This window comes from Chiloscyllium plagiosum, unplaced genomic scaffold (genome assembly GCF_037043375.1).
Source record: "Chiloscyllium plagiosum isolate Xiang-an unplaced genomic scaffold, Cpla_swu_hap1 HiC_scaffold_22, whole genome shotgun sequence".
NCBI lineage: Eukaryota > Metazoa > Chordata > Chondrichthyes > Orectolobiformes > Hemiscylliidae > Chiloscyllium > Chiloscyllium plagiosum.
The window spans coordinates 25895878-25917208 of record NW_028270160.1 but is presented as its reverse complement, the minus strand read 5'-3'; the positions used below and the strand labels follow the sequence as shown (position 1 = coordinate 25917208).

General features: G+C 41.2%; 1 protein-coding gene across 1 annotated transcript in view; it reads left to right on the top strand.

Annotated features, from left to right (window-relative positions):
• The window catches only part of LOC122561197 (factor VII-activating protease-like), a 56796-nt gene that overhangs the window by 19157 nt on the left and 16308 nt on the right, over positions 1-21331 (top strand). The window contains exons 6-8 of the mRNA XM_043712766.2: positions 2401-2520; positions 4095-4266; positions 19880-19974. Coding sequence (XP_043568701.1) covers positions 2401-2520; positions 4095-4266; positions 19880-19974 — 387 coding nt within the window. The remainder of the gene's footprint in view (positions 1-2400; positions 2521-4094; positions 4267-19879; positions 19975-21331) is intronic.

Genomic DNA, 21331 nt, shown 5'->3' with positions numbered 1-21331 from the left:
TCAGGAATCTGATGGAAAATTCTCCACTTGCACAGATCACTTCAACTCTGACAAATCTTACAAAGCTTGGCAAAGAGCCAACCTTGTCTCAATTTGTTACACACATGTCTGTGTCACATGTTTATAAATTTGCACCCTCCTTCAAGGCTTGAGGACAAGAATCTAGGCTAACTTTCCAGTGCAGTGCAGAGAGAGAATCAAGAGTGTGGTGCTGGAAAAGCGCAGCAGGTCAGGCAGCATCCGAGGAGCAGGAGAATCGGCATTTCAGGCATAAGCCCTTCATCGAACTTTCCTGATGAAGGACTTATGCCTGAAATGTCAATTCTCCTGCTCCTCGGATGCTGCCTGTCCTGCTGTGCTTTTCCAGACCACACTCTTGACTCTGACCTCCAGCATCTGCAGTTCTCACTTTCTCTTAGTACAGAGAGAGTGCAGTACTATTGAAGATGCCTTCTTTTCAATGAGACATGAAACTGTGGCCCCACAATCTCTTAAAGGGGGACAGGAAAACAAAAATCCTTAAACATTAATTTGAAGCCAAGCAAGAGTCCAGCACAGTATTTTACCATCACAACAACACATTATATGGTCATTATCAAATTGCAGCTTGTTAGGGCTTACTATGCTTAATTTGGCTGTCACAATTCCCACATTATAAAAGTGATTACATTTCAAAAATACTTTATGACTGTAAGCACCTTGAGATATCCCATGGTAACGAAAGACACATTGTAAATGGCGGTCTTACTTTTATTCAGCATTTGTTGAAAATAGTCTGCTTGATTGGCATCTTATCTATCACCAGAGATGTTTGCTCCCTTCACCACTGGTAAACAGTGGCAGAAGTAAATATCCTTGACAAGACATGCCGCAGCACCTCATTACAGGTCCTACACCTCTCGAACCCAGTTCTATGAGATTGCGTTGGGTAGGCATTTAAAATTTACAGAGCTGGCTTGGCCAGTGTCATTGACAGTAGTAAGGAAACAGACAGTGAGAAGAAACCTCAAATCATGGGTGCCTGTTTGCCATTTGAAAATCAGAGAGAGCTTGGGAAGTGTGTACACAAGCCAGCCTTTGCTACTGAGACCCATCTGATTGACTATCCAATGGGATCTGTGAATGATTGAGCAGCATGTTGTCTGAAGCAGGTACAAGTCTGCTTAAAAAACATAAATTGGAGCCCTATGTCCATTGCATGGGGAAAGAAAAATATTTTAAATTTCATAAATTGACATCAAGGCTGCATTTGATGGATTGTAGCTTCAGGGAGCTCTGGCAAAATGAATGGGAATCGGGGGAAAACTCACTGATCTTTGGGGTCATATTTGACACATACCTGGTTGTGGTTGTTGGAGATCAGTCATCTCAGCTCCTGGACAACTCTGCAGGAGTTCCTCAGGGTAATGTCCTAGGCCCAACCATCTTCAGCTGCTTAACCAATGACTTTCCCTCCATTATAAGGTCAGAAATGGGGATGTTCACGGATGACTGCACAATGTCCAACACTCTTTGTGACTCCTCAGATACTGAAGCAGTCCATACCCAAAAGCAACAAGATCTGCGCAATATCCAGGCTTAGGCTGACAAGTGACAAGTAACATTTGCTCTACACAAATGGTAGGCAATAAGATACTATCTAACCTCTGCACCTTGACATCCAATAGTGTTACCATCACTGAATCCCTGAATATCAATGTCATGGGGGCAACTGTTGACCAGAATATAGATTTGCCATATCATAAAATGGGTATAAGAGCCAGTCAGAGGCCAGGAATACTGCAGCAAATAACTCACCTCCTGTCCACCAAGTACAATACAGAAGTTAGAAGTGTGTTGGAATACTTGCCTGGGTAGGCACAGCTCCAACAACACTCAAGAAGCTCAAATCTTCCAGGATAAAGCAGTCCGTTTGATTGGCATTATATCTCCAAACGTCCACTCCCTTTATCACCAATGCTCACTAGCAACAGTGTATATAAGATGCACAGCTGAAATTCACCAAAGATTCTTAGGCAATAGCTTCCAAACCTATGACCACTTCTATCCAGGACAAAAGCAGCAGATATATGGGAACACCACTATCTGCAAGTTCCCCTTCAAGTTAATTGTCATCCTGACTTGGAAATATATTGCCCATTTTTCACTGTTCGGTCAAAATACTGGAATTCCCATCCTGACAATATTATGGGTCGACCCATAGCACATGGACAGCAGTGGTTCAAGAAGGCAGCTCATCATCACCTTCTGAATGGCAACTAGGAATGGGCAATAAATGCTGGCCAGCCAGAGACATCCAAGTCCCATGAGTGAATAAAAAAATGCACAGCTCATTCAACTGAAAACTTTGATGTTTATTCAGTTTGGTATTAAAGACTGTTTTGTTTTCAATTACTTAAGCAACTGCTGTTTGTGATCCAAATCCATGCCTCAATGGAGGAACATGCTTACAGACAAGCAGAAGCACCATGTTCGAATGTGCCTGTGCAGAATCATTTCGTGGGGAGAGGTGTGAAATAGGTCAGTTTTTCTCAAGTCCTCCGATGAATGGCTGGAAATGCCTCTGAAGAAAGATTGTGAAATTGCTTGATGGTGCAACTTGCTTTTGACATAGCGCCAGCAAATGCCAAACTTTGCTGGTGTCGAGCTATCTCTAGCTGTTGCCATTTTGGAACATTCATATTTTTGAATGCTGGGTTGACGCAAAATGAGATTTGTGTCTAAACTAGCTTCAATCAACAACACATGTGCTTGCATCACTCTCCATCATTATAAATAATGAGTTTTCCCTTTCATATGTATTGGCTCACCACTTTGTAATGGCTGGCTTCATGATGATTTGAAACATGGGGGTAAGTGGTGAACTTGTGTAGCCTTCAGGAGGATGGCAGGGGGAGGCTCTCACTTCCTTCCTGAAGTTCCTGCCAACATGCCCACGTCATGAGACCAGGCCTGATGTCAATATTGACTGCAAGTTGTTTGGCACTGTCACACACTGACCAAACAGCTCATCTGAGGGGGGATTGGAAGAAAATAGGGCGACACGGTGGCTCAATGGTTAGCACTGCTACCTCACAGCGCCAGAAACCTGGGTTCAATTCCTGCCTCAGGAACTGTCTGTGTAGAGTTTGCACATTCTCCCCATGTCTGCGTGGGTTTCCTTCGGGTGCTCTGGTTTCCTCCCACAGTCCAAAGATGTGCAGGTTAGGTGAATTGGCCATGCTAAAAAAATTGACCGTAGTGTTAGGTGTAGGGGAATGGGTCTGGGTGGGTTGCTCTTCGGAGGGTCAGTGTGGACTTGTTGGGCCGAAGGGCCTGTTTCCACACTGTAAGTAATCTAATCTAAAATCAAAGAGTTTCACAAGGTGTTGGAATAAATATTTTATCCAGAGAAGGAGGGAGACTGTTGGGGAGGGGGGACATGGTGGTGGTGGGGGGGGAGGGATGTTGATACTGGAAGGAGAAACAGAGGATTTGGGAGCCACGAAAGACAATAATAAGGAGTGGTCAGAGTGCTGCTAAGAGTGGAATGAAGGAATCAGAGTGCTCTTTAACTTTACAGTTCTGGACAACATCTCCCTACCTTTGCCATCTGTGCTATATAGCTTTACAGTAAGAGGGGGACCAGCGTGTGCCTGGGTTAACTTTCCTCAGTGATTCACTGCCTGGAAACATCAATGAGTTTGTCCTCCCCATTTTCACATCTTCTAGAAGTGCTTACCAATATCCATGTGGAGAATTCATAGCTCTTTGTCAACTACAACCCTATAATTGTGCCTAGGAACACAGCTGACTTATGACTGGTTATGAATCTAGAAAGAGGTCCTTCAGATGGCTGAATTATTTTGGATGACTGAAATTTAAAGAGATTGAGAAAATTTTATTTCATGTCCTAATTGTTTCACCAAAGAATTCAGTACTTACAGATGTTGTACGCTTGTATTGAAGATTCCTAGGGCCCTTCCTGCTCTCTGCAATGATCTCAGAAATCCCCTTCCTATGAAAATGAAATATAGGCAAAGGACATTGAAAAAATTCAGAATTTATCTAACAGTTCAGTAAAATGTGAAAAATGTATCATGTATTTTGTGCAGGAATCGATGACTGTTACACAGGAAATGGTGCTACATACCAAGGTCACGTGAGTCAAACCAGAACAGGACAGACGTGTCTACACTGGAATTCTCATTTACTTCTGTCACCAAATATGATTCTTCAGATGCAAGATCATGATACACAGGGTGTTGAAGAGCATAACCACTGCCGGTAAACAAGCAGTCAATTGTACTTTACGATGAGTGCTAGATGAGACAGAACACTGCATATCAATGCTTATACATTGAAACTTTATCTACATTCATTGAAGGTTATATAAGGAATAGACATACATCCATTGAAGATCACATACAATGCGAATCACTTCCATCCCCCTTGTGGCCACTGTGCTTCAGCCTCCAAAGGCTTCACCTCACCTAAAATAATGCTTTCATTGCCATGCTCAACCTCACTTCATTTATTTCTTTTATCCAAATGTTAATCATTCAAAATTAATCCAAAAAAAAGATTCTGCATTGCAACATTGAGGAACTAGTGTTGTGGACCAGGCCAGAAACCCGCAAAACATTTCAAGAAAGTAGCCCAGACCGTAACTTTGCTAATTGTTTTATGCAGGTGTATAGCGGATATTTCAGGAGTGATACAGCTGGTCAAACCACTTAGTTTTCTACAAAACAGAATTTCTTTACAAGATTATTGAATGAAAGACAAACAAAAGAGAACAGAATATAAAGTAACTTGACCCCTCTGAAAACCCAACAGATTATCCCAACTTAGTGATGCTGTTCCAAATACTTGCAACAATCCCCATAAACACTCTTTGGGAAAAAAGGTGAAATCAAACACAGGGTCTTACAGGAGAGAAAGAGAGATGGCAGAGAGATTCAGCATACAACACCTTCTTCCACGTAGCTGTTTTTTGGACCAAAAGCCTCAAAACTAATTGACTGCTTTCAGTGAACAGCCAGACTGCTAAAAAACTAAACTAAACCAGAGAAAACGCTGAGCTAAGAGAACTGACAACTCCCCTTTCATTGCACAAGTTTTTTTTAAACTTGAAAACCTTTTGCCTGAGGCAGTATCTGTTAGCCATAATCAAACTGGCTCTAAAACCCTTCAAACCCAGACTTTTCAGAATCGCTGCTTTTATAACCTCTCTGAGAAAAAGCCAAGGTTAGCATATCCTTATTAAAGGGGCAGCATCATCATACTAGGCATTCAATCAAGAAGCAGAACCTTGAGGATAGCAATCCGTATTATTACCTTTGAGTTCTGCTTCTTAATTAGCCCACAACTGATTATACAGAAGCTCTTTCCCTGTCCTGTCATGTCCAAGTATGTAAGTAGATCATGTTGATTGGATCCCTCCCCCTCTCACTACAAGCTCCTCTCCAACTCTGTGCTGATGTTGCTATGCAAACAAACCTGCTGCCAGGCAATCCGCACTCTTCTGGACTGAGGAAATTACAGAGAATATGTCAATGCCCCTCACTATACCTACATCTACATTAATTCCCACTACATTCCTTTTAAATGGATTTCTAAGCCACGGGTGCCACAGCTCATCAACCCTGCTGCTCCCATTCCAGCACAACTAAACTGAAAGAATCTCAATCCTGTTGCATCAGTTCAAAAACTCCAGGCATCCTGTCCTGGCTGCAGCCACACTCCCCTGTCCCTGAACTCTGACCAAAGAAGACCCAATTCTCAGGACTGTGACTGCCTCCTGGTACAAAGTATCCAGGTAATGTTTTTCCTTAATGATTTGTTACCTTTAGTTGGCCTTCAGTTCGGAGACTATGAATCAAGCCGCATTGAGCTACAAACACTGCAGACATGTTCATTCTAGATCTCCCTGGCAAACAGGACACATTCCCTGCCCAGCAATCCTTCGTGCGTTTTAATTAACTGCTTAATTGTTTTATTCAGTTGTTTATTTTCTATCTTATTTTCTTTTCAAAACAAATGTATATTATTGATTTTCACACCAGAACCTATGTTGTTTTAAAATGTAGGCATGGATTAGACATCAACCACTAATCATAGAGTCTCCAATTCGTTAGCTTCTTCCCATTGTTGCAGAATATCATTAGTTCCAACAGGGTGAGACATTTAGCAAAGCAAAACAAAGTAACACCTCCTTCCTGTCTTCCTAACTCCTTTACTAACCCTACTCCCATTGTAATCAAAGTAGGTCTCACATCTTCCCACTTGTGTGGAGTTTTATTGTAGTACAAGTTATTATTTTTCTATTGAATTGTTGCTAATTTCCACAGTAACCAGTTATTCTCAGTTACAATACCAAGTATTCAGGCATAAAAACAAACATTTGGTGTGGCTAAAATGCAACAGCATAACATTGCATTCATAATCACTCACACTCTGACACTTCACAATCGATCTGGCGCCTGATAATAACTTCTCCTCATTGTCATTTGTTTTGCAGCAAAATTGTGTAAGGCCCTTCCTCCTGTTTATTAGTGATCAAGTGAAGTTCATCCAACAATGACTGGCAGAGTAGTCATCATCAGATACTATTTTATCTACACCTCAAAGTCCAGAATTTCCCCTCGCTGTCCCCCACTGGGCCCTAAACTCCCCCTCCATCACATTGAAAGGCATGGATGGAAAATAAAGAGCAATTGTAGAGTCAGGAAAATCTTGTCCATCTCCATACAAAGAACAAAAAAAATTTACAGCCCAGGAACAGGTCCTTCGGCTCTCTATGCCTGAACCGATCCAAATGTACTGTCTAAACCTGTTGGTCAATTCCTCAGCATTTGTATCCCTCTGCTCCCAACCTACTCATGCATCTGACCAGACACATCTTAAATGAATCTACTGTGCCTGCCTGTACCACCTCTGCTGGCAACCCATTCCAAACGCCCACCACCCTCTGTGTGAAGTATTTGCCACGTATATTCCCCTTAAACTTTCCACTTCTCACCTTGAAAGCATGACCTCTCATTATTGAATCCTTCACCCTGGAGAAAAAGCTTGTCTCTATCCACCCGGTCTATACCCTTCATGATTTTGTAAATCTCAATCAGGTCCCCCCTCAATCTTCTTTTTTCTAATGAAAATAAACCGAACCTACTCAACCTCTCTTCGTAGGTAGCACCTTCCATACCAGGCAACATCCTCGTAAACCTTCTCTGCACCCTCTCCAAAGCCTCCACATCCTTTTGGTAATGTGGCGACAAGAACTATACACACTATTCTAAATGCGGCTGAACCAGTGTCTTGTACAATTGTAACATGACTTGCAAGCTCTTATACTCAATACCCCGTCCAATGAAGGCAAGTATACTATATGCCTTCTTGACCACTCTATCCACCTGTGCAGCAACCTTAAGGGCAGATCTCTCTGCCCATCAACTTTTCCCAAGGCTCTTCCATTCATTGTATAATTCACTCTAGAATTAGACTTGCCTAAATGCATCACCTCACATTTGTCTGGATTGAAAGCCATCTGCCACTTTTCCGCCCAACTCTCCAGTCTATCTATATCCTCCTGTATTCTCTGACAGTCCCTTATGCTTTCTGCTACTACATCAATCTTTGTGTCATCTGCAAACTTGCTAATCATACCAACAGTGCCCTCTTCCAGATCCCTTATGTATATTACAAACAACAGTGGCCACAATACTGACCCCTGTGGAACACCACTGGTCACCTTTCTCCATTTTGAGAAACTCCCTTCAACTACTACTCTCTGTCTCCTGTTGCTCAACCAGTTCTTTATCCACCTGGCTAGAACACCCTGCACACCGTTACTTCACTTTCTTCATTAGTCTACCATGGGAAATCTGATCAAACACCTTACTAAAAGTCCATGTATATGACATCAACAGCCCTTCCTTCATCTAACAACTTGGTCAATTCCTCAAAGAACTCTATTAGGTTGGTAAGGCATGATCTCCCCACACTAAACCATGTTTTCTATCACTTATAAGCTCATTCTTTTCTAAATATAAATAGATCCTATCTCTTAGTACCCTCTCCAGCAACATCCCCACCACTGATGTCAGGCTCACTGGTCTTTAGTTACCCGGAATATCCCTACTACCCTTCATGTACAGGGGGACAACATGAGCAACCTTCCAGTCCTCCGGCACCTCACCTGTATTTAAGGATGCCACAAAGATATCTGTCAGGGCCCCAGCTATTTCCTCTCTCGCCTCCCTCAGCAACCTGGGATAGCTCCCATTCGGTCCTGGGGATTTGTCCACCTTAATAACCTCTAGCATACCCAACACGTCTTCCCTACTTATGTCAACGTGATCCAGGCTAATCAAACTTCTATCTCTAATCTCAAGATTCATCATGTTCCTCTCCTCAGTGAACACTGATGCAACGTAATCATTCAGAATCTCACTCATTCTCTCAGGTTCGACACACAGCCTTCCTTCATTATCTTTTAGTGGACCAATCCTTTCTCTAGTTACCCGCTTGCTTTTTGGATAAGAATAAAATGCTTTGGGATTTTCCTTAATTCTGCTTGCTAAAGCTATTTTATGACCCCTTTTAGCCCGCTTGATTCCTTATTTAAGACTTGTCCTACTCTTCCGATATTTCTCCAGTGTCTGTTCTGTTCTTAGCTGCCTAGACCTTATCTAAGCTTCCCTTTTCCTCTTGGCTAGTCGTACAATTTCTCCTGTCATGCACGGTTCATGAATCTTGTCCTTCCTATCTTTTGCCTTCAACGGGACATGCCTATCCTGCACTACCGTTAACCTATCTTTGAAGACCTCCCACATCTCAAATGTGGACTTTCCTTCAAATAGTTGTGTCCAATACACATTTCCAAGCTCCTGCCTAATTTTGATATAATTGGCCTTGGCCCAGTTTAGTACTCTTCCCTTAGGACCACTCTCTTCTTTATCTACGAGTATTCTAAAACTTACAGAACTTTGGTCACTGTTCCCAAAGAAATCCCCCACCGCAACTCCCACCACTTGTCCTGGCTCGTTCTCCAGTACCAGGTCCAATATGGCCCCTTCCCTCGTCGGACTATTGACATACTGCTCTAGAAAACTCTCCTGGATGCTTCGTACAAATTCTACTCCATCCAGACTCCTGACACTAAGTGTATCCCAGTCAATGTTGGGAAAATTAAAATATCCCATCACCACTACCCTATTGCCTCTACATCTATTCATAATCTGTTTACCTATTTGTCAACCTTGGCACAACATCGTGGGCCGAAGGGCCTGTTCTGTGCTGTATTGTTCTATGTTCTATGTTCTATGTTCTATTTGTTCTTCTACCTCATGCTCACTGTTGGGAGGTCTGTAATATAGCCCCAATGTAACTGCACGCTTCTTATTTCTCAGCTCCACCCATAATGCCTCACTACCCAAGACCGCCATAGCTCCTCGACTCCACTTTCCTGCCCACTCTCCACAAGCCTTAAACCCACAGCTAATTAAATGTCTGTCTATCTCCTCCTTAAACTAACTTAATGGAGCAGCACCCACTGCACTCTGGAATACTAAATTCCACACATTCACATGAATTGTGAATTCATCCTATTCACCCGAGTCTCTTTCTTAGTCTCTACTGATATATAGCTAAAGCATCCTCATTCACCTATTTCACCAGGATATGTAATTTTATACAAGGTTGGCGCATTTATCTACTTTAAAAATCTGTTGACAATAATAGACATTAATTCCATGCATAATCTGACAATAGAAATCTGTAACAATAGAAATGAAATAAGCACTGTTTATGAAATATGAGATTTTACTGACTTTCCCCTGCATGTTATAGCATGTTGTGTGAAGATTAAATGCTAGAGTGTCCAACAGCACTAGGCAATGAATTAAAGCATTTAACTAGCACATGGCAGTTCTGCCCAGCCATAACTCAGCACTCTCACGTAGGAATGGAGTGCAGCAGACATAGACGGTCCTGTTTAACAGTCGAATACTTACAATTTTGATCGGGTTATAGCAGAAAAGAAAAGACCACAGATTTGATTTTCAGGCTTTCCTTTTGGCAGTACAGAATTGTCCCTACCTCTTCCCAATAGCAGCTACTGGAAATAGGCCATCGTGCTATGCCAATGTTCGGACAATCAGTTGCAGTGTGTGCCTAGATTTTCAAAAAGTGCTTGCAGAAAGCCTGCAAAATAATATCAGATCCCAGATTTTCCTATTGGTTCCACAAGTTCCACCAGAAGTAAAATGGAATAATTGACTCAACATCTTTCAATTGCAAGTGCAAGAGTACAAACGCAAAGGCCTGTCATCACACAACACTGCAGGCTTTGGGGCTCTACAAAACCAATTGTTTAACAACAAGTGTATGTCAATTCAGCAGGATGACTGAGTGTACTAATACTGTTGGCTGCACTGGTGCCATGAAATGTGTTGGCTAACCTGTAAATGATAAATCCCAAAGCAAAGACCTCTCTGAGCTACAGGGAGAAATGTTGCCATCTGTAGCCTCTGATAGTCTTTCCACTCACCAATTAACTGAGAGAAGTACAAGGACAACTTTAAGGAATCATTAAGGTATAACAGCCTACCACTGGGAAGTAGAAGAGTGGTAGGATGTGACTGGCACACAGGTTGAATGAGGTTTGAATAAATTTATAGTGCACCAAAGTTGTCCATTCAGACATTGCACTTTACAAAGTACTTGAAAGCTGCTTTGATCAACTATTATGAATGGAGGCAGATGAGTTGAAACAGACAGAGGAGAAATGACAGATAATGGCATGTTGTTTTCTCTAATAGATGTGAATATCACTGGCTGGGCTGGTATTATTTTGCCATTTCTAGCTGCCTTTGAGAAAGTGAAGGTGATTCTTGAACCACTGCATTCCATGTTACAAATTCACAGAAACACAGGAGTGTTATGTGGCAGAAGGAGACCATTCAGCCCATCGTGCCCTGCACCAGCTCGTTAAATTAGCATCATTACCGAATGCCAATTTCCTGCATTTTCCCAATAACTTTGCACACTATTTCTATCTGAATACTCATCCAATATCCTTTTGAATGCCTCAAGGGAACGTGCCTTCATCACACTTCCAGATTGTGCATTCTATACACTAACTACTCGCTGAGTCAGAGTCATAGAGTTATAAAGATGTACAGCACGGAAACAGACCCTTCGGTTCAGCTGGTCCATGCTGACCAGACATTCCAACCTAATCTAGTCCCACCTGCCAGCACCTGGCACATATCCCACCAAATCCTTCCTATTCATGTATCCATCCAGATACCTTTTAAATGTTGCAATTGTACCAGCCTTCACCACTTCCGTTGGCAGCTCATTCCATGCAAGTACCACCCTCTGCGAGAAAAAAGTTGTTCCTTAGGTTTCTTTTATATCTTTCCCTTCTCACCCTAAACCTATGCCCTCTAGTTCTGGACTGCCCCATCACAGGGAAAAGACTTTGTCTATTTATCATGCACATCATGATTTTATGAACCTCTATAAGGTCACCCCTCAGCCGCCAATGCTCCAGGGAAAACAGCCCCAGCCTATTCAGCCTCTCCCTATAGCTCAAATCCTCCAACCAAGGCAACATCCTTGTAAATCTTTTCTGAACCCTTTCAAGAGACCAGAATTGCATGCAATATTCCAACAGTGGCCTAACTAATGTCCTGTACAGCTGCAACATGACTCCCAACTCCTGTTCTCAATACTCTGACCAATAAAGGAAAGCATACCAAACGCCTTCTTCACTATCCTATCTACCTGTGACTCCACTTTCAAGGAGCTATGAACTTACACTCCAATGTTCAGCAGCACTCTCCAGGACCTTACCATTAAGTGTATAAGTCCTGCTAAGATTTATTTTTCCAAAATGCAGCACCTCGCATTTATCTGAATTAAACTCCATCTGCCACTCCTCAGCCCATTGGCCCATCTGATCAAGATTCCATTGTAATCTGAGGTAACTTTCTTTGCTATCTACTAAACCTCCAATTTTAGTGTCATCTGCAAACTTACTAACTATATCTCTTATGCTCACATCCAAATCATTTATATAAATAATGAAAAGTCCTGGACCCAGCACCGTTAATAAAACTAAGGACACTGTAGCTTTATTAATCGTGCTCTCCACTTGTCCTGTCACCTGCAATGATCTGTACACATGCTGTGTTATAGGTAGACCCATCATCCTCTCAGGGAGGCAATTCTAGGATTTTGACCCAAAGGCACTGAAAGGCTTTTCAAGTCAGGGTGGTGGGAACTTGAAGGGGAACATGCAGGTGGTGGTACTCTGATGTATCTCCTGCTCTTGTCATTCTAGATGGAGATGGTCATGGGTTTGGAAGGTGCTGTCCAAGAAGCTTTGGTGGACTTCTGTGTTGTATCTTGTAGATAGTGTACACTCCTGCTTTGGAGCAAGTGGATGGTGGAGCAAGTGGATGTTTGTGGTGATGCCAATCAAGTGGGCTGCTTTGTCCTGGATGGTGTCTGGCTTCTTGTATGTTGGTACAGCTGCATTTATCCAGGCAAGTGGGAAGTATTTCATTGCATTACTGCCTTGTACCTTCTAGATCTTTGCAGTAGGGAGCATTAGACTGGAATATTCATAAAATAGTCAGAGGTTGTAGATACTAGTAGGTCTCTTATGTCAGACTGATACGATTATCTCTTGGTATAGATAATAAAATTTCGTCCATTCTTCTTTGGCCTGTTATTTCTACTATACCTCTTGCTGTTTCCCTTGTTCCCCACAATGTCCTTTAAGAGGATATTACTTCTACAAGATCAGATTTTAAAATATAGAACACGCCACCATGAAGATGGCCTCATAATTCAACCAAACAGCTTTCATCTTTCTCTGGTGTGCTCTATAATATTTCTGTTAGATTAAAGGACCTTTTTGTAATGCATTGTCATGTCTCATTGAAAATACTCAGATGTCATCAGCGTTGCCTGGAGGGAGTCACTTTGAGCTCTAAGATATTTCAAATATTTACCTTTCTGAGTAAGCAGCTCAGTGACAGTTGAAACGGTGGGTCGCTATTTGCAAATGAGCTATGCATTGAAGTAGCACAGAGAAGGGCAGTTATTCAGGTGAGGAGAGGTGGGTTCGGGTGTGGTGGTGGGGTTTGGGGGGGGGGGTTGTTTCTCCAGAAAGTGACATTGGGTCACCGTCCTGCCAATTTCTGGCTACCAAATGAGTAGGTTGGAAGACAAGCAGAAATCCCCTTCAGAATGATCGGGTAAGTAATATAAATAATCAAATAGGTGATCACTTTCTCTTTCTACCAGGGATTCTGGATTCAAAGAATCTAATTCCTAATCAGTGCAGAATTAACTAGTGATAATCAGACGGGTATGTAGTGAGTTGACCTTCCTTATGAAATTGACCATTCGGGAAGCTTTTGATCAATGAAACTAAAGAGCTTAGCCATGGCCAAGTGAGAGGTTGCAGTCCACGGGACTTCTTCTCAGAGCGTGATTTCAGCATTGGCCAGTTTCTTAGGAGAAGCCTTCTCTGGTCTTGCACATTACTTATACCTGTCAGCCCTCACCACAGTTTCATAAAAGCAGTTACACTTTTTTCCTACTTTTCGTCAGAGGTTCAGTAATACAAATATGTTCATAATGGAAATGAGCTATCACTAATCCATTTTCACCATTTTACATTAACACCCAAAACTTTAAGGGACTAAAATTGATTTTAAAAAAGGCAACACTGTCCAAAATGGCTACTGTTATAAAAGGCCTAAAAAAAAGGTAGCCCTCATAAAAAAAATAGAAAACCAGCTGCCTCAGAATTACCATTTTAATCAAGAAGCTCTGTCACTCTTGCATCTCTGATGATCTTTTGAGTTACTCATGCTTACATTATGACTTCTCACGCAGGAGACACAAGGATTCAGTTTGAAAGAAAGAAAGGGAGCTAGACTCCAAACATACAATTGAACCAAATTTCATGCAGGATTAAGTTATTTTTCAATAACTGGTCATTTTGATTTAACTAAGCAAGTGAGGAATTAAAATATATTTGAGTGTTTGAGTGTGAATATTTGAAAGGAAGGTCAAATGTTATGCCATTAGTCACTTCTATTTCAGATCTCCAAGATTTGCAGTACTTTTGTTAGTTCACTTGCTGGTTTGTCCCATTTGAACTTGATATACTTGGTCATTTGAAAAGAGCTGTTTATTACACCATTGCCATGTTGATGGAGAAATTTTCAATCAAAACTTGAAAATCTGTAAGCAATGAGATATGGGAGTTGGGATGTCATGTTGCGGTTGTACAGGACTTTGGTGAGGCCTCTTCTGGAGTACTGTGCATAGTTCAGGTCACCCTGTTACAGGAAGGAAAGTACTTTATTGGAAAGGGTTCAGAAAAGATTTACCAAGATGCTGTTGGAATGGAATGGAAGGCTTGGATTATAAAGACGGTTGGCATTTTTTTCACTGGAGCGTAGTTGGTTGAAGGGTGACTGTATAGAGATTTATAAGATCATGAGGGGCATAGATAAGGTAAATAGCAAGGTAAAAATCTTTTTCCTAGAGTGGGGTGTTCAAAACTAAGGAACATACTTTTAATGTGAGAGGAGAAAGATTCAAAAAGGAGGAGCAACGTTTTTACACAGAACTCTTACACAGGGTTCATATGTGGAATGAACCACCAGAGGAAGTAGTGGGTGCAACATTTCAAACGATATTTGCATAAGGTTTACATAAAGATTTGTACCTCGGGTGCCGGTTGCCGTGGTCTTGGGTATGTTTGCCAAGCTGGGAAGTTGAATTGCAGATGTTTTGTCCCCTGTCTAGGTGCCATCTTCTGTGCTTTGGAGCCTCCTGTGAAGTGCTGCTGTACTGTGTCTTCTGGAATTTATTTGGTTTCATTCCTGCTGCTTCCGGTTGTCAGATCCAGTTGCTCGTTGCAGTCGGTATTTTGGGTCTAGGTCAGTGTGTTTGTTGATAGAGTTCCTGGCTGAGTGCCGTGCCTCTAGAAGTTCTCCTCTGTCCAGCTTGTCCAATGATTGTTTGTCGTCTCAGTCGAATTTGTGGTCTTTGTCATCTGTGTGTCTGTGGCTACTAGGGACAGCTGGTTGTTGTTCATGGATGTGGATTGTTAGTTGTCTGCCTGTTTGCCTGATATGGTGTTTCGTGCATTCATCCATGGACTCCATCAATAAACACATTGATCTAGACCCAATATACTGACCACTGCAATGAACAACTGGAACTGGCAACTGGAAGTAGAAGAAATGAAACCAAATAAATTTCAGAAGACACAGTACAGCAGGCTTCACAGGAGGGTCCAAAGCACTGAAGATGTCTACTGGACAGGAGATGAAACAACTGCAAATCAACTTCCCAGCTTGGTGATTACACCCACAATCACGGTAACATTTGCATAAGAACATGAAGAGAAAAGGTTTGGAGTGATATGGGCCAAACTCAGGCAAGTGGACCTAGTTTGGTTTGGGAACATATTCAACATAGACTAGTTGGACTGAAGGGTCTGTTTCCATGTTGTGTGACTGTGACTCTGACTCTGATTAATGGTCTTGTTGCTAATACATGCTTTGAAGTAAATGCTTTTAATCGAAGACACAACTATGTTTTAGAATGGTTTAGTTTTGTAATTTAAAATATGCAACAAGCCTACGGATGTATGTGTGCGTATCTTTGGAATTAGGTGATATGGTGACTTTTGCATTCTTATAGTTGTTTTTACCTTTGTAGATTTAGTAGCTGGAACATTTAGGATAGCAGTAAATCACTAGAAGATGACACTGCATGCTGTAAATTGATGCTTAATAATTGTTCATTGGTCCCACCTTACCTTGGCAAAGTTCCATGGAGTGATAAGTTCAAAGTAACAAACTTTTACAAAAGAGTGATTGGTGTGCCAAAAAAAATGAAGCAGGAGAAAGTAGGAAGTGCTGTTACTCAAATGACCAATGAGTAGTCATGGAGATACTACCCAGTATCTGAGATTGACACCATTGGAAGAGTCATTCACTAACAAGCAATTTGCGATCACGACATCTCTGTCCATGGTGGCAGTGGCTAGCAAGAGTAAATAAGTGGTAGTTCTTAATAGTTCAATGAAAAATGAGGAAGACGAAAGACAGAAGAAGAGGTTCAGTCAGTTGATCAGTAAACCTGTCCCCAGTCAACCAGTGTCACAATTGGCAGCATGAATGTGGTGGACTAAAAACAAAATTGCTTCATTATATAATATTTATTTTGTATTTGCTATGATAACTTACTTGTTAACAACTAACAGAAAACTTGTGAAAATATATTTGTATCTCTAATAGGTCTTTGAAACTAATCAAAACTGGTAAGCTTCTGGTTGGCTGTCCCAGTTAATCATTGTAATTTTCTTCAGTCTTTCAATTAAAGTTAGGTGTACCCAAAGATCTTCAATAACTTGCTTTGAGTGAACAAAATGAGCCAGCAACATGGACTGAAATAGGGCAGAAGAAACGGACAAAGAGCTCCAAGAAGATGAGATGCCCAGCACATGATACACAGTCAGAGGATCATTTCTTTGAGCATGTCTGTGCACTGGTGCTTCAGAAAGTGTAGGATTTCACAGCAGGTCTTTGCTGCCATCCGCACTTGGAGGGAACAACACCCACCTTGCAATAGGGCAGATGGCCACATAAAGCCAGTAACAAGGTTCTTGTCATTGGAGGCCCTTCTTCAGAGCTTTGCCTCCGAAGCCTCCAATGTTTCTTCCATGATATGACTGACCAGATATCTTACTGCATTTTGTAAAGTAGTTTCGGCAGGTATATCACTCCCTGTGTATTATGTCTTGGACATATCATTGAATGGGCATCATGCCCCTTGGATGCTGACTTTTAGCCTGGCATCTGCCCACATTTTTTTCTTCTTTCAAAAATAAAAATCGCAGGAGGATTCCAAATGGGAGTCTTGTTGCTCTTGGTCTCAGTGGTGAGAGAGTGGAAGGACCATAACAGTAGCAAGCAAACAAAAACAACTCAAACCAGTCCAGTTTCGATGGTTCACATTTCCTCTCAGAGCCACCTGTGTAGTTTGGAAGTGAAGTCATGTTCAGGAATGCCAGTTTCCTTATCTTGGTGAACCAGTTAGGTGTTTAGAATAAAAACAGTCTTCCTGGATACTTCCTGACTTTGGAATACAATGTGGGAAAGTGTGAGATTTTGCACTTTGGCAGGAAAAATAGAGACATGGGCTACTTTCTAAATGGGGAAAGGTTTTAGAAATCTGAAGCACAGAGGGATTTAAGAGTTCTAAATCAGCATTCTCTTAAGGTTAACCTTCTGGTTCAAATGGGAGTTAGAAAGACAAATGGAATATTAGTTTTAATTGTGAGAGAGCTAGAATATAAGAACAGGGATGTGCTGTTGAGGCTGTCTAAGGCTCTGGTCAGACTACATTTAGAAAATTGTGAGGATGTAATTAAGAGTACTGAGTACAATTCTGGTCACCCTGCTATAGGAAGGATGTTATTCAATTGCAAAGAGTGCAAAAAATATTTACAAGGATGTTACCAAGACTGGAGGGCTTGAGTTATAGGGAGAGGCTGGATAGGCTGGATTGGTTTCCCTTGGAGTGCAGGAGGCTGATGGGAGATATTGCAGAGGTTTATAAAGTCATGAGGGGCACAGATAAGGTGAATGGTTAAGGTATTTTCCCTGGGATGGGGGAATCCAAAACGAGTAGGCATAAGTTCAAGGTGAGAGGGTAAAGATTTAAAAGGGGCAGCTTTTTCACAAATAAGGGGGGGGGGGGTGGCATATATGGATGAGTTGCCAGACGAAATTGTAGAGGTGATAACAATTATACCATTTAAAAGACATCTGGACAGGTACATGGACAGGGAAGGTTTCAAGGGATATGGGTCAAACACAGGCAAATGGGACTAGTTGAGTTCGGAAACCTGATCAGCATAGATGGGTTAGGTCAAATGGTCTGTTTCCATTCTGTATGACTATTTGACTCTGTGATGGCAGGGAAGTCACATTCAAGTTTACAGAATACCGAGAGGTCTGGATTGAGCAGACGTGGAGAAGATGTTCCTCAGAGTGAAGGGATGACCATTGGAACTGAGATGAGGATGTCTTCGGTCAGAGGGTAGTGAATCTGTAGAAAGCATTGCCAGAGAAGGCTGTGGAGGCCAAGTCTCTGAGAATATTTAAGACAGAGATAGATAGACATTTGATTTGTAAGAAGATCAAAGGTTACGGGGAGAAGGCAGGAGAATGGGGTTGTCTAACATATTAGACATGATCAAATAGTGGAGCCCATTCGATGAGCCAAGTGGCTAAATTCTGCTGCTGTATCTTATGGTGTTGTGGTCTGAACCCCCTGCTGGCCTAGCTAGTGATATCTTCATCCTGTGAATGATTTTTAAAAAAATCAAGAGTGTATTGGACGGGTATTTAAATAGACAGGGAAAAAGCTAAATATTATCACCAAACTAAATGCTCAGACAGCTTGTGACCTTCTTCTGCGCTGTAACAATCCTGTGATTCTGAGTTCCTCCTGTTTCAAGTCCTTCTTACCGTACTGTAGGACAACTAGAGTACTAAGTACAAAGCTCATAATAATTACACATTCACAGTAGTAATTTCAGGCAATAGAGTCATAGAGTTATACAGCATGGAAACAGACCCTTCGATCCAACCAGTCCATGCCAACCATAATCCCAAACTAAACTAGTCCCACCTGCCTGTGTTTGGCTCATATCCCTCCAAACATTTTGTATCTTTGTACTTATCTAAAAGTATTTTAAACATTGTAACTGTAACCGCATCTACCACTTTCTTGAGAACCATTCGGTTTGTAAAACAATTGCCCTCTTGAATTCTTAAATCTTTCTCCTCTCACCTTCGAAATACGCCCCTCATCTTGAAATCCCCCAGCTTAGGCAAAATACACCTGCTATTTACTTTATCTATACCCCTCACGATTTTATAAACATCTATAAGGTCACCCCTCAACCTCCTATGCTTTAGTGAAAATATTCCCAGACTATCCAGCCTCTCCTTTTAACTCAAACCCTCCACTCTTGACAATATCCTGGCAAATCTCTTCAGAACCCATTCCAGCTTAATAATATCCTTCCTATCACAGAGTGACCAGAACTGGACATAGTATTCCAGAAGATGCCTCACCAACATCCTACACAACCTCAACATGCTGCCCCAGCTCCTATACGCAAAGGTCTGAGTAATGAAGGCAAGCGTGCTAAACACTTTCTTAACCACCCTATCTCTATGTGACGCAAACTTCAAAGAATTATATACCTGAAGCCCTGGGTCTCTCTGTTATACAACTCTACCCAGGGCCCTACCATTAATTGTATAAGCCTTACCCTTGTTTGTTTCACGAAAATGCAATACTTTGCATTTATCCAAATTAAATTCCATCTACCACGCATTGACTCAGTTGATTATCTTTTTGCAATCTTCTTTACTGTCCATAGTTGATAGTTTGTAGCAATAGTTGATCAGCTGTGAGTGAAACTGTTTGTAATTGTACTGTTTCTAATTGTAAATCTAGTAAAGAAAAAACAGTCTGCAATCACAGTTTCAGTAAAGCAATCATTGCTTCAATATCATTGTTATATGCAGTTTGGGCATAGATGGTGCATATCAAGTGGACATCTTGTGAAATATGAAATGCTAGTTAGGTCACCAAAACTTGACAACACTGACACATGGACTCAACTGTAACATTAATAAAGCATTTCATTGAAACTGCAATTTGTAGCATGCAATAAAACTATTTAAATATGTTCTGGCATACTTAGAACACTGCTGTAGTAATGCCACAAATATTCACCAAATTAAAAGAATTCTTTCATTTTATTTCCACTTAGGAATCTGGATGATGACAACCAACCTTGGTGCTTTTATCAAAATGCAACTGGAAATCCGCGTTTTGACTTTTGTGCTGTTACCTGTTGCTCAAACAGTATGTACCTTTCACTGCATTATAAGGAATCCAGAACAGTTTCAGGATGAAACTGAGACTAGAGCAATAATATTCAAAGCTAAATACGAACAGAGATAAACAATAATTAAAGATCAATCACACTAAAAATGTAATCTACAGAGCACCTAATTGTGACAGCAAGGTGAATGGAAAAATATGTAGAAAATTACAGAAGAGAAAAGCAGCCATGAAAGATTTCAACTACCCTATTATTAATTAGATAAAAGAGGTAAGAGAAGATTCACTATTAGATACAATAATGAGAAATGAACGGAAAGAGGTAAGAGAGGTAAAATAAATGTGATATTGATTATAATATAAGCCACCTTAACTTTCTGATAGAAAAAGACATAAATGTGTCAAAAACACATCAGTGGATTGGAGAATAAAACAGATTTTCAAAGGCTAGAAAACTGGAAATAGAACTTGCAGAAAATAAGATGGACAAAAGTATTGGCAAAGCTTGATGTAGAAGAACAATGCGAGCCATTTAAAAAGTTATCCAACAGAGTGCAGGAAAAAATATATTCTTCAAAAATGAAAGAACAGACAAAAGACTGAGATTCAGTGGGTGAATGTACATATAAGGCAACAACTTATGGTTAGGAAAGAGACAGACATTAAATATAAAATTAAAAATTACACAACACCAGGTTATAGTCCAACAGGTTTACTTGGAAATACTAGCTTTCGTAGTGCTGCTCCTTCATCAGGCAGCTATGGAGCAGGACCAGAAGACACAGAATTAAATACACAGATATCTGAGGAGTACAGCTAAGGAGTGTTGTCCCAGTCGAAGTGGTGTCCTTCCTCATCTGTATGTAAGGATACTAGTGATAGTGGGTCATGTCTTTTTGTGGCTAGTTGGTGTTCATGTATCCTGGTGGCTAGTTTTCTGCCTGTTTGTCCAATGTAGTGTTTGTTACAGTTCTTGCAAGGTATTTTGTAAATGGTGTTTGTTTTGCTTGTTGTCTATATAGGGTCTTCTAAGTTCTTTAGCTACTGTTTTAGTGTGTTGGTAGGTTTGTGGCCTACCATGATGCAGTCATTTCTGAGATATCTTTGATGTAGGGGAGAGTGGCTAGCGTTTCTCGGCGCATTTTGTCTGCTTGTTTGGGTTTGTTGCTGAGAAATCGGCGGACTGTGTTCATTGGGCATATGTTCTTTTTGAATATGCTGTATAGGTGATTTTCCTCTGTTCTTCGTCATTCCTCTGAGCTGCAGTGTGTGGTGGTTCATTGAAATAAGGTTCTAATGCAGCTTTGTTTGTGGGTGTTGGGATGATTGCTTCTGTAGTTCAGCATTTGGTCCGTATGTGTTGTTTTCCTGTAGACGC